This window comes from Haliotis cracherodii, unplaced genomic scaffold (assembly GCF_022045235.1).
Source record: "Haliotis cracherodii isolate W230 unplaced genomic scaffold, xgHalCrac1.p SCAF_7, whole genome shotgun sequence".
NCBI lineage: Eukaryota > Metazoa > Mollusca > Gastropoda > Lepetellida > Haliotidae > Haliotis > Haliotis cracherodii.
In genome coordinates, this window is record NW_027266330.1 from 41,357,814 (window position 1) to 41,372,431 (window position 14,618).

General features: G+C 40.2%; 1 protein-coding gene across 1 annotated transcript in view; it reads right to left on the minus strand.

Annotated features, from left to right (window-relative positions):
- The window catches only part of LOC139448076 (thymidylate kinase-like), a 43,613-nt gene extending 28,995 nt beyond the window's left edge, over positions 1-14,618 (minus strand). The window contains exons 1-2 of the mRNA XM_071229587.1: positions 13,874-14,618; positions 1,984-2,092 (exon numbers count right to left, since the gene is read on the minus strand). Coding sequence (XP_071085688.1) covers positions 1,984-2,092; positions 13,874-14,183 — 419 coding nt within the window. The 5' untranslated portion in view covers positions 14,184-14,618. The remainder of the gene's footprint in view (positions 1-1,983; positions 2,093-13,873) is intronic.

Consider the following 14,618-nt stretch of genomic DNA (forward strand, 5'->3'; position numbering starts at 1 on the left):
TCTGAATGTGGTGAGGACTTACACACCCTCCTATCTCAAACATGTCTGAATGTGGTGAGGACTTACACACCCTCCTATCTCAAACATGTCTGAATGTGGTTAGGACTTACACACCCTCCTATCTCAAACATGTCTGAATGTGGTGAGGACTTACACACACTCCCGTCTCAAACATGTCTGAATGTGGTGAGGACTTACACACACTCCTATCTCAAACATGTCTGAATGTGGTGAGGACTTACACACACTCCCGTCTCAAACATGTCTGAATGTGGTGAGGACTTACACACACTCCCGTCTCAAACATGTCTGAATGTGGTGAGGACTTACACACACTCCCGTCTCAAACATGTCTGAATGTGGTTAGGACTTACACACCCTCCTATCTCAAACATGTCTGAATGTGGTGAGGACTTACACACACTCCCGTCTCAAACATGTCTGAATGTGGTGAGGACTTACACACACTCCTATCTCAAACATGTCTGAATGTGGTGAGGACTTACACACACTCCCGTCTCAAACATGTCTGAATGTGGTGAGGACTTACACACACTCCCGTCTCAAACATGTCTGAATGTGGTGAGGACTTACACACACTCCCATCTCAAACATGTCTGAATGTGGTGAGGACTTAAACATCCTCCTATCTCAAACGTGTCTGAATGTGGTGGGGACTTGCGTAGTAGTATGTAATAATGTATGTATTATATCATCAAGTTTATTTTATGTTAGCTTTTATTTTAATCCTGAAGTCTTAGTCCTTGCTCAACAACCCAATCTAAACTGCTTCACAGTCACCATTGCATGTGCAGTGTTCAGCCACTGAAATAGTGTGCGATGTACAAATGTAATTATCACCCTACTCCCTCTAGTTATAATCAATGTTTGTCAGTTTATATTATGACAAATCTTCATTGATATTTACTGCAAACTATGGGTAACTAGAATTGATCATAGTAATAAATGTGATCATAATAAGTTATATTTATAATGTTTTATTAGTGACATGTTAGTATGTGAAGTTATTTTGCATATTTTAACTCTGTGTATTTTTTTCCACAAGACCTTCATTCCTTTCCTGCATATGTATGAAACAATTGACATCCAAACCTCCACCTGCATATGTATGAAACAATTGACATCCAAACCTCCACCTGCATATGTATGAAACAATTGACATCCAAACCTCCACCTGCATATGTATGAAACAATTGACATCCAAACCTCCACCTGCATATGTATGAAACAATTGACATCCAAACCTCCACCTGCATATGTATGAAACACTTGACATCCAAACCTCCACCTGCATATGTATGAAACAATTGACATCCAAACCTCCACCTGCAAATGTATGAAACAATTGACACCCAAACCTCCACCTGCATATGTATGAAACAATTGACATCCAAACCTCCACCTGCATATGTATGAAACAATTGACATCCAAACCTCCACCTGCGTTTGTGTGAAACAATTGACATCCAAACCTCCACCTGCGTTTGTGTGAAACAATTGACATCCAAACCTCCACCTGCGTTTGTTTGAAACAATTGACATCCAAACCTCCACCTGCATATGTATGAAACAATTGACATCCAAACCTCCACCTGCATATGTATGAAACACTTGACATCCAAACCTCCACCTGCGTTTGTGTGAAACAATAGACATCCAAAGCTCCACCTGCGTTTGTGTGAAACAATTGACATCCAAACCTCCACCTGCATATGTATGAAACAATTGACATCCAAACCTCCACCTGCATATGTATGAAACACTTGACATCCAAACCTCCACCTGCGTTTGTGTGAAACAATTGACATCCAAAGCTCCACCTGCGTTTGTGTGAAACAATTGACATCCAAACCTCCACCTGCGTTTGTGTGAAACAATTGACATCCAAAGCTCCACCTGCGTTTGTGTGATTTATTCACAAAACCCCTCCAGTTATACATGTCTGAATGTGGTGGGACTTACACACACTCCCATCTGTTGGCCGAGAAGAGTAGATGTACAGCATGGTCATCTAGCTCTGCCTTCTTCTGCAGATATCCATTGATCATCTGACCAATGACAGTTGTCCTGTCTGAAACAGACAATGTGGTCTCAGATACAGATATGTAGGGATGGGTATTGGGGGTTTATAGTGTTTCACAATATTTTGTGATGCACAAGGCTGTATTGCGTTACTTATATAAATGGTTCATAAATGGAACAAAACAAGATGTACAACATGATGTTTACTCAGTCAATAAATACGCAGCCATCTTGGGGACCCAGATACATGCTCTGGGGCAGCATAGGCATTTGACAAGTATATAACAATAAACACATCATAAAAATCGCTATTTGAATCACTCAATATATCGAGCATGACAAAATGATATTGTGATATGTACATCATGGAAAAACCTCAATTCATATATATATACAGATTAACACCGCACATGGAAACGTAAAAAATGTAAATTTCTAAAATTTCTAAATAGCAAAAGGCACCAGTTCAGCATGTACCTGACTGACATGCAAAGTTTCATGAAAAAATATTGAACGGTTTCTGAGTTATGCTCCGGAAACGAATCCTACCCTCACAGAACCTAAGTCCATCTTGTTGCCATGGAAACGTAAAAAATGTAAATTTCTAAAATTTCTTAATAGCAAAAGGCACCAGTTCAGCATGTACCTGACAGAGATGCAAAGTTTCATGAAAAAATATTGAACGGTTTCTGAGTTATGCTCCGGAAACAAAACGTGACGGACGGACGTATGGACGGACGGACGGAGCCCGTTTTTATATCCCACGCCAACTTCGATGGGTGGGGGATAATAATGGCTGCTGGTCAATTCGGACAACAAACAGCATGGTACTTATTGGTCAGCATGGTACTTATTGGTCAGCACGGTACTTACTGGTTTGAAAAAATATGTGTGGTACTCATCAGTTCTGATAATGACCAGCACTGAACAATTATCCGGAGCACTGCACCAAGTTAGAAAACATGATATGACTCATCACATGATGGTGCTGGGGATGTCATTTTTGTATGGAAGTTAGCTATGGAAGATAGCTTAATCGTGTGAAATTAGATATGTGAGATTCTTTAGAAACCAATAAGAAACATTTGTTTTACAGGTTTTGTCAAATGATACGCTGAGTTGCCGGCGGAGAGTGAAATACCGCCAATTTCCTTCTAGACATCCTGTCAACAGGGCTCCAGATAATGTTTTCAGCATCAGGAGTATGTACTCCTTATTATGTCAATATAGGAGTAATGGCAAAACTAAACAGTACACTTGGAGTACTGAATGGAATTTAATGGGTTAATCATGTATTTCATTTTAGACATGCACCACAGCATTGCTCCTCTCATGTAAACAGGTCAATAAATAATATGCAATACGTTTTTCATTGTATATGTAGTGCATAATGCACACACCCCTGCAGGGTACTCAGTATTTGGGGGGGAAAAGATTGAGTATTATGAGCAGAATTCTTTATACATCGTATTCCTTCAGCCAACAGGCAATAACAAACTGTGGTCAATACGGAGATAAAACATCACCAGACATGATGATTCAACGTTAAATTGTATTTCCAGTTCTACAAGGCATTGTCTTATATGCAGAGATTAAGATTACCGCATGTATTTTCTCATAAACTAAGACGGAAACAGCAATCAGCTGTACACATGTTTTTTCACAATCTACCAATGATTCAGTTAACAAATACCCAATAATAATATTGAATTTTCTGTCCCTTTTGACACTAATGTGATTGACAGGATTGAGGAAAAACATGGCAAATATGTGGACCTCACTTTCGAAATGTCACGCTTGCATCCCAAGTACCAAGTTGTCCGACTCCCTATAGTTCTCAGTGCCTTAGGTTTGGTACCTCCCAATCTGTTGACTGGCATTGGGAGAGTACCCGGGTTCTGACAATCTGGATAATGCAGAAGGCTGCAGTGTTGAGGTGTCTTCACATTCTCCGAAAAGTTCTGGGTGGGTTTGACAAGGCAGCGCTTCCTGGGAGAAGTCCCATTCCCTGTCTGGGCTGCATGTTGATGGAACATTTGTCAGGAAGGCTGCACTATCCTGCTCTGTTGCATGCCACCTTGCATGATCAAAGGTCGGGAGACTGATTGCCACCTTGCGTGATCATAGCTCGGGACACTGATTGCCACCTTGCATGATCATAGCTAGGGAGACTGATTGCCACATTGCTTGATCATAGCTAGGGAGACTGATTGCCACCTTGCATGATCTCAGCTCAGGAGACTGATTGCCACCTTGCTTGATCATAGCTCGGGAGACTGATTGCCACCTTGCTTGATCATAGCTCGGGAGACTGGTTGCTACCTTGCGTGATCATAGCTCGGGAGACTGGTTGCTACCTTGCATGATCATAGCTCGGGAGACTGATTGCCACCTTGCATGATCATAGCTCGGGAGACTGATTGCCACCTTGCATGATCTCAGCTCAGGAGACTGATTGCCACCTTGCGTGATCATAGCTCGGGAGACTGATTGCCACCTTGCGTGATCATAGCTCGGGACACTGGTTGCCACCTTGCATGATCATAGCTCGGGAGACTGGTTCCTACCTTGCATGATCATAGCTCGGGAGACTGATTGCCACCTTGCATGATCTCAGCTCGGGAGACTGATTGCCACCTTGCATGATCTCAGCTCGGGAGACTGATTGCCACCTTGCTTGATCATAGCTCGGGAGACTGGTTGCTACCTTGCATGATCATAACTCGGGAGACTGGTTGCTACCTTGCATGATCATAGCTCGGGAGACTGATTGCCACCTTGCGTGATCATAGCTCGGGAGACTGATTGCCACCTTGCATGATCTCAGCTCAGGAGACTGATTGCCACCTTGCTTGATCATAGCTCGGGAGACTGATTGCCACCTTGCATGATCTCAGCTCAGGAGACTGATTGCCACCTTGCTTGATCATAGCTCGGGAGACTGATTGCCACCTTGCGTGATCATAGCTCGGGAGACTGGTTGCCACCTTGCATGATCATAGCTCGGGAGACTGGTTCCTACCTTGCATGATCATAGCTCGGGAGACTGATTGCCACCTTGTGTGATCTTAGCTCGGGAGACTGATTGCCACCTTGCATGATCATAGCTCGGGAGACTGATTGCCACCTTGCATGATCTCAGCTCGGGAGACTGATTGCCACCTTGTGTGATCTTAGCTCGGGAGACTGATTGCCACCTTGCGTGATCTTAGCTCGGGAGACTGATTGCCACCTTGCATGATCTCAGCTCGGGAGACTGATTGCCACCTTGCGTGATCATAGCTCGGGAGACTGATTGCCACCTTGCGTGATCTTAGCTCGGGAGACTGATTGCCACCTTGCGTGATCTTAGCTCGGGAGACTGATTGCCACCCTGTAGGATCATAGCTCGGGAGACTGATTGCCACCCTGTGGGATCATAGCTCAAGAGAAATAGGAATTGACTGTAGTCTGGTTCTTGTACCTCTGCCATCAAGTGTGTATTAGCAAGCGCCAAGCAGGCTGCAGGGCTCACAACTGGCTCCTACTTGTCTCCCTGTTTCGGGTGGCTATTGGCACACTACATCTGCAGTTTATTGCACAGAAGGAGCTAAAAATATGCTTTTCTTTGTAAAAAAGGTGATGACAATTTGCGTGCTGACATTGTTGTGAGCACAAGCTGATGCCCAGCACCAGTGTACCTGAACACTTTCACCAACACACGGACACCATTCCTTGTGATTGGTTTACCAACTACCCGTGTTGGATCTTACTCTCCATGCCTCAACTCTGGGATGCGCAAGTTGCAATCAATGTTGAAAATAAACCCAATAAACCCACATGAAAAGCAGGAAGAAAAGGTTACTTGTCAGAAGAGCTAGACGGGCTAGCAGGTGCAAACAGACACATATCAGTGTTCTCATTGGTCCTCGAGCTCCCATACAAACCACCAATCAGAGTGTTCACCCCATCAAGTTTGACAAATTCATCTACATAGAGCCCCGCAGATTACCATCCTCTTCGACATTGTGTTACTGGAATTCCAATCAGCCTGCAACTAACGTGAGGACGTGACACCAACATGAACTGTAACATGGACGTCATGGTTTTAAGGGAAACGTGGTTAAAAGTGTATGGTGACGACTCCAAAGTAGCCAGCATGACACCCCCACACTACAAGTTAACACATCAGCCAAGATTGACACACGGAGGTGGACAAACATTTATCAGCAGGGAGAATCTTTGGTTGAATTTCGACAAAACTATACTTTTATGGAAAAATCCCATACCATTCCAAGTGACCTAAGGCAAAAGACATTGTGGCACTATATCGTCCACCAGCATACAAAGAAGAACCAGTTATCTTATATAATGTTTTAGAGTCTCTAGAAAACACTGGAAATTATACATGTGAACAGAACACGAAATGTGATTATTAGAGATACACGATTAGCATCAACTTTGATGTAAAAATGAAAAGTGACATCTGAGAATGCTGAGTCTTCTTGAAACGCACAATTGTCATAGTCACAAGAATAGTCACATAATATATCAGGTTATCATAAGAGAAATATCAATAAAATAGACACAGAAAGATTTCGAGCAGACCTTCCGAGAATCATCTTTATTAGCCGACCCTCCATCTAGATATGAAGACGAGGCTGTTTGAAATAACAAGGTGCTGCACATGCTTGTGCCAGGCCTTATGCTGCCTAGCTCTTTTACTCATATTTCAACAAAGCTCAAGCTGAAAGGAAGATGACATAATACATGCCTTTAAATATTCTGTCAGTTCTACAGTCATCCAGAAATTAGGTCACGATTGTTATAAAACTCTTCTAAATGGGATTTGATTAACTCTAAGATCATGGAGAGTAATTATGACTCCTATGCATTGTAAAAAGTGAGAAACCCCCACCAGATAAGGTATACACTCAACAGATTGTGCAGTCATTTGCAGATTACTTTCATGATAAAATCCTTAGAATATGAGAGCTACTGATGCTCGCAGATTGGACTTCATTCTCTACAAATTGGAAATTCTCAGATTGTCTTGTCAACTTTTGTACATCATTTAGGTGTCACTGTGATATTGGACACAACTTGTGTTCCTTCAAATTAATGAATAAAGGTAATATCAGTAACTATCTAACCAAGCAGAATGTTCTTGTGAAGAATCACAAGTCAACAAAGAAAAGGAGAGTCATCAGTACAATCATCGGAGGCAAATCAATTACTAAAGATGTGGTTTTTGAGATCTTTGAACATCAGGGAAACCATCCTCCAGTCAAAGACAGAAAGGTCGGAATAAGACAAAATAAACCTGACCCCAAGCTAAGCACATCAGCGTCCTCATGTGTCGTCCCGACATCGAATATATTCGGACATAAAAGAACTGTGCTGCCAGTGCCACATTCGTATTGCAATATATCACAATGCAGGGAACTGTATTGTGATACATATTGCAAATTGTATTGGGGTCCAATACATTTATACTGTTCAAATGGTACTGTTTCACTTTATAATCCAGACTTTAGTTGGGTGGTATAGATAAGCGAGACTACCAGACTAATGGTGTAATTTAGAATAATCAAATAACCTGCAACTTCGGAAGCACGTCTTACGGTTTCATAATTGTGACTTATCAGTTCATAAATCAAGGATAAACATAGCTCAAAAGAATGGAGAATTTGTGCAGAATTCATGAAAATTTGTGGCAGAATATATGAACATTTTCCACGGCATATTTGACTTATGGTCACAGAATTTAGTGAGGACTGATCCAATTCCACATGATGAATGCCTGTCTGGGATTAATTCCCTGAGTAGTCAACTGAAGTCATCTTCAATGTTTTCACTTATACGGCATATACTGACATTAATTTGTGAACACGGTAACCAAATGCATGGGCAGACAGTAAAAGGCTGTAATGTAATCAAATATCTAAGGCGTAACCAGGCAGACCGTACAACAAAAATGTCATAGACTGGAAGCCTTTATAACTGCTGTGAATCACCCCATGGCAGATTTTTTTATCGGCTGTATTACATTTTTTATGTTTTTCAAATTAAATTTTGGTCAATCATTTCTGATGAAGTATGCCGTAGAGTATGAAAATCTGCAAAGATGCTCTGTTGAGTTTACTTTCCCTTTTAGTACCAGCTGTAATGTCATTGTCTGCTTATATAATACATACAAATACATGTACATTGTACAAAACAACTGACCAGAACCCACAATGGCCCAAATGATATTTTACATTTGTGTGCATGCGCAATAATCAGGTACTAATCACACTTTGGATGGGCACTTATGTGTGATGGTGCTTGTGGTGAACAGGGTAAAGAGTTGACACCTGCAACTACTCATTCATGGTTTATACAGAGTTTCAGACACTAAGTTTCAGTTTCAGTTAAGGCCTTACTTACCTGTTACACAGACTAGGCCAAAAAGAAGTGTGTATTGAACATAACTAAGTTTCATAGCAATGCCCATATTGGCTATATAATCGCCTTAGCATAATATAAGATGGACTTTATTATCCCAAGGGAAATTTTCCTTGCAATATAACACTCTCAGCAGCGAAATAAACAAGAACATTGTCATACAATCTCATTTTCTGCACACACACCAAACATCTTAAATGAAATCATTATCAGAGAATGATACATAACACTGAGTATTTCATGTGTTTATTAAATTATTTGTTGTTCTTAGTATTGTCATGGCGACTGATTTACGACATCCATTGTCTGAAGAACATTTAATTGCAAAGGCTCATTACCCTGGATCCATGACAGCTATATGCCTTGAAACATTTAATTGCTGTTATTTATAAGATGCTAATACTAATTGTTAATCCCCATTTTTGTGTACATCGACCGTCTGCCATCTTGAACAGGATGTGCAAGTATGTCACTGATGATTTACTGTTTACATTTATATTTATTACTTACTAAATGTCAGGTGACCTTGGCTATATAAGCCTTGGTCCAGAGAGATTGAGACCGACCTAAATTAATAAATCAAATACTTAAAAGCTCCAACGACCTAACTAAGGCAGGCAAACAAATAACCTTCTTGTGGATACCCGCCCACGTAGGAATATACGGTAATGAAAATGCCGATAAGGCAGCTTAACTATCCCTCAAAATCCCAGAAATAAGCTTAAACTTACCCATCTCAAAATCAGAAATTAAAAGCGTAAATAAGCAAAAAGTCACCAAAAAATGGCATAACCTTTATCTAAACTCAAATAGCCAAATCAAAAAAGTGCTCAGCAAACCACTAACCAAACCAAAAATTCTGCATCCATCAAAAGAAATCGACAGAGTAATCACTAAACTCCAAACAGGACACACCAACCTAAATAACCACCTAAAAAAAATAAAAAAACCTACTACAGGTAACTGCCCACACTGCAAACAACTAGAAACCCCAGAACACGCACTCATCCACTGCACACACTAGCTAACACATCGAACCGCATTACAAACCACCCTCAATCTAAACAAGGCTCTCACTCTAGAAGCAATACTAAACCCACAAAATAAACTAGAAAACTTCAAGGCCTTAGGCATATTCTTAATCAAAACGGAACTAATAAAACGCATCTAAAAACACTATAATCTACCAAATCAAAATTACATAAACAAACAAACATCCACCATACCCAGCTCCCTTAGTTCTCCCCCCAACCCCATCGGCATCTATTCCAAATCTCAGTTATTGAACTGTTCATGTGATTAGCAAGCAAACTACTAAAGTTTCTTAAAGGGGCACTGATTGATGCCTTTGTTATTGTTTTTTCCCTGTAAGTACCCGGATTATATAGCAGAAATCTAGACTAGTTTGCGGCCTGTGCTGCACCATTCGTATGAGCATTTGTCGCTTTTATTGATAGTGTAAGGGTGTATAGTCACATTGGTCAACAAACTGAAATACAGTTAAGTCTTGAAAATAATAACAAAATGTAGGTATCTTTGCATAGGTATTGGTGACGAAGTTTTGATAAGTCACTTGCTTGGTATTGTGCAATTTTTGTTTACACTATTTTGACTTGCAACACTAAGAAAATATTTCACCTGAGCATTGCTTATTTTATCATGTGTATATATCTTATAGTCAAAATGTGTAACATTTTCACTTAAGCAATTTATTAAACTCCTCAACATTCAGTTACTGAAAAATCTGTCCATTTCTGTTAATGATAACGAATTCTAAATTTTTTTTGCATTACTTTCATCATGCAGTGACTGAAAATGATTCATGCCAATTTGATAATTACTGAAATATTTAGACATTTTATAAATTGCCTGAGTAAATCACATTTTGACATTGATTGTAACATATACACTCCTATAAACGAAAAGGCTTGTGAAAACAACGTCTGTCTCGCATCAAAGAACTTCTCAACGAAAACGTAGAGGAACAAGAATGATTCTTTTCATGGCGACAGCAAATGAATGAAAACCAAATGCAAATATCATAGTTACGAGGTACATTCAATAAGTTTTGCAACTTGGGCATTTGTGTTTACACAAACAATGTCAACTTGTGGCAGGTGTGACACTAGTCATTATCATCAGGTTGACACATGTCATAACAAGTTCCAGACACAACAATAAATTAGATGTGATGGTTTCATTCACCTAAGGGTGGTCACAATCATGGATTCTCTCAAACATGCACATCGCGCTGTAATAAAGTTTCTTATCCAAGGAGGGATGCATAGCAAAAGAAATCCATGATCGCATGTGTAAAGTGATGGGTAAGGATGCTCCTGACTATTCCAGTTTACCGTTGGTCTCCAGTATAAAAGGGGTAGGGAATCCATAGACGATGACCCAAATATCAGTTGGAACTGTTGGAACCATTATTCATGAGCATCTTGGTATGTCCAGGATATCTGCAAGATGGGTACCTAGAAACCTCAGAGCTCAAGATCGCCATCAGAGAACTGAAAGTTGTCAAGACTTCCTTGATCTCTATACTGCTGATGAAGCCAGATTTCTTTCTTGTCTAGAGACAGGTGATTAAAAATGGATCCAACACTGGGACCCAGAAAGTAAATTGGAATCCATACAACGGAAGCACCCCAATTCTCTGCCTCCGAGAGAGTTTTGCACACAACCATCAGCTGGCAAGGTAATGGCCATCATATTTTGGGATGCAAGAGGCATATTACTGATTACATGCCACCAAAAACTACAATCAATGGACAGTATTATGCTAATGTAATGAAAGAATTGCGAAAATCTATTCGCCAGAAACGCCGTGGGATGTTAACACGTGGTATTCTACTTTTGCATGACAACGCCTCGGTTCACAAGTCGAGAATTGCACAGGCCGCCATATGTGAATGTGGATTCAAACAGTTAAATCACCCACCCTACAGCCAAGACTTAGCCCCCAGTGACTATTTCCTGTTCCAGCAATTGAAATCTGCCCTACGTGGAAGACGCTTCCAGGATGACGAGGACATAAAGGCTGCCACAGAGGTGTGGTTAGAGGGCCAATCTGTAGATTTCTATAAAAGTGGTATTAAAAGCTTGAAGGACAAATGGAATAAGTGTATTGAGGTGAATGGAGATTATATTGAAAAATATAAGTGCAAAAGATATTCTGCGACTTGGTCTTATATTGAAGTTGCAAAACTTATTGAACGCCCCTCGTATATGTATAAATGTAGGCAGCTACCTTGTTTGAGGAATGAATCCTTGAACATCCACACAAAGGAACAATATCCCATACGTCTGCAGCTGTACAAATAAACTTATTTGATGTCATGTGTCTCTGTAACAATCAAATAATTCAAAATAAATACAGTGGAGCTTTTCTGGTTATAACCCGTGTTCGTTTCTCAACTGATCACTGAGTTTGTTTGAAGTGTTTCACACAGGTGTCAAGTCTCCAGGGTCAGCTGAGACAGCCCACGAGACAACTATTTTCATAATGTCCATGGTTCTTATATAGAGTTAGATAACAATGAACAATCAATCAACGTTTTATCAGCTAATCCTTTGAACAATGTATGTTGTTTTTACCTTTGCACTTCACGTCCAGATATTGGGGTATACACATGTAAACACTTTCTTTTGACAAATCCACTGTGCAAAATAACAGTGATTATTCAATCAACATATTTACTGCTGATCCTTTGTTGGCGAGGAATGTTCAGTTGATTTACAAATCAGCTGATCACTCCTCTTGCTGGGCTGCCACGTGCATATTACATAACATACCGGGATTCAGATTAAATAATTACCCCAGACACAAGAAATGCCAAATGGGAACCTTTGTCTGGTATTCTGAGTGGAGCTACCCTAATTATACCTGTAATAAATTAATTAACTGAGGTTCAAATGAATGACAAATACACAGGCGTAGGGTTACATGACAACTTGGGAGTAGCATTCATGAGCTTCCACCGTACTTTTTGTCTGTTTGTTTAGGCTGAAGAAATTAATAAACATGCGCCCTTTTTCGAAATCTTCATACATCAGTGTTCAAAAATGCGTAAAACAGGACCCGTGAAGATACCGGGGTAGAATAGGTCTTCAGCAACCCATGCTTGCCGTAAAAGGTGACTATGCTTGTCGTAAAAGGCGACTAATGGGATCAGGTGGTCAGGCTCGCTGACTTGGTTGATGCATGTCATCAATCCCAATTGCATGGATCGATGCTCATGATATTAATCACTGGATTGTCTGGTCCAGTCTCGATTATTTACAGACCGCCTTCATATTACGAAAGCCTATTAGGGCCAAATTCATTGATAACATTTTTTATTTAAAAGTTGTAATTACAAGTTGCCAAGGTGTATTTACAAGTTATAAAGGTGTAGTTACAAGTTAAAAAGGTGTAATTACGACTTATAAAAAGTTGTAGTTACATGTTCTTAAGGTGTAATTTCAAGTTTAAAAGATGAAAATACAAGTTTTTAAAGGTGTAATAACTAGATTTAGAGGCGTAATTACAAGTTTAGAAAAGGAAGTAACAAGTTTTGAAAGGTGTAATTACAGGTTTGAAAAGGTGTAATTATGAGTTAGAAATGTGAAATTTCACTGAATGATCGAAACATTTGAAGTTCTGTATTGCCTGAAGGACAGACGTAGAAGTATGGACAAGGACAATCAATTTTGGATGTTTTTAGATGAATTGGGCATTGAAAAGTCTGTAACTGACAAAATGAAACCAGAAAGCACAATATTTCTGTTGGTGCAAGCCCCAAATCATAATACAACTTCACTTTTCTATTTATGTTTCTTGATGCCATTTGGGACAGACGTCCTCCCTCCAAGATATGTTCATTTGCCCCTTATTCTGAATTTATAAGCAGTTCAATGGTTAAACTTGTAATTACAACTTTTTAAACTTGTATTAACACCTTTACAACTTGTAATTACAACTTTTAAATAAAAAATGTTATCAATGAATTTGGCCCTAATAGGCTTTCGTATCATATAGCTGGAATATTGCTGAGTGCGGTGTAAAACAACAAACAAACAAAGCGTAAAACAGATATTGTCTCGAAGTGTATTTACGCTGTCCTTACAGACGATACCCCTGTCTGTTGTCACGCTCAGTTGCGTTAGCGAGCAAATCGACTCACGCCAGCTTGTGAGCCCCAGCGGGAAGTGTCAGACTGTTGAGAAGAAGCCAGAGATTAGTGCCCCTTTAAGCATCCGAAAACTCATTACACGGGGATATATGCCACAAGACTGAAATCCAGTCTATAATTTGCAATAATTGTCATTACCGGTATTCTATTTTTGTTTTGAATGTTGAATGGAGGGGACATATTGAAAGTTTCTTGAAAAAATGTCAGACACGGACTTCTGTGCTTACCTGGAAATTTCATTAGCTTGACTGGTGTTCCGTCTACCGTGAGTTTCTCCAGCAGCAGGTTACACTGGGTGGTTTTCCCACATCTGTCACACCCTTCAAAAACGATCAACGCCCCCCTCCCTTTCATCGTCGAGACGGACATGAGTCGATTTCTAAATTGGCGCCAGAATTGAATCATGAGGGGATTGGGGGTTGGGGTGTAATCGGTAAACCTCGACCCTTTCCGTAACTGCAAAGAAGTGATCGGTTCAATTACATCTAGATCTAGTCTTGATACATCCCATGTTATTTGTTTAGGGGTCTTTATCATAAATATGTTCAAAAGGAACTTGTAACCTGTAGATCTACAACTTTTAGAAAATATTGTTCCACCACTGACTGTAAACAAAAGCACGTGGGTAGATATACCTGCACTCGAGTGAATATGGCTGGCATTGACTACACATACAGTCTTTGAATTTGCTGAATATATATCATGATCTTTCGCCGTTCATAATCGTATCCCCATACCACTACCAGATTATCAGTTTATTGCGGCCTTTCTGTCTGACAAGGCGTTCGTGGCAGCCGACTGGGCGTATATTTACATCACGTGACGTTCATGTGCTAGCGAGGTCGAAGGGGAACAAAATTCGGCTTATCTCGAGTACGAGTCACTCAGCTCAGAGGTCCATTTTCAGCATAAATGTCCAATCATGCTCAGTCATGGGGTGCGACAACACGTAACACGTATATTTCCCCGGAT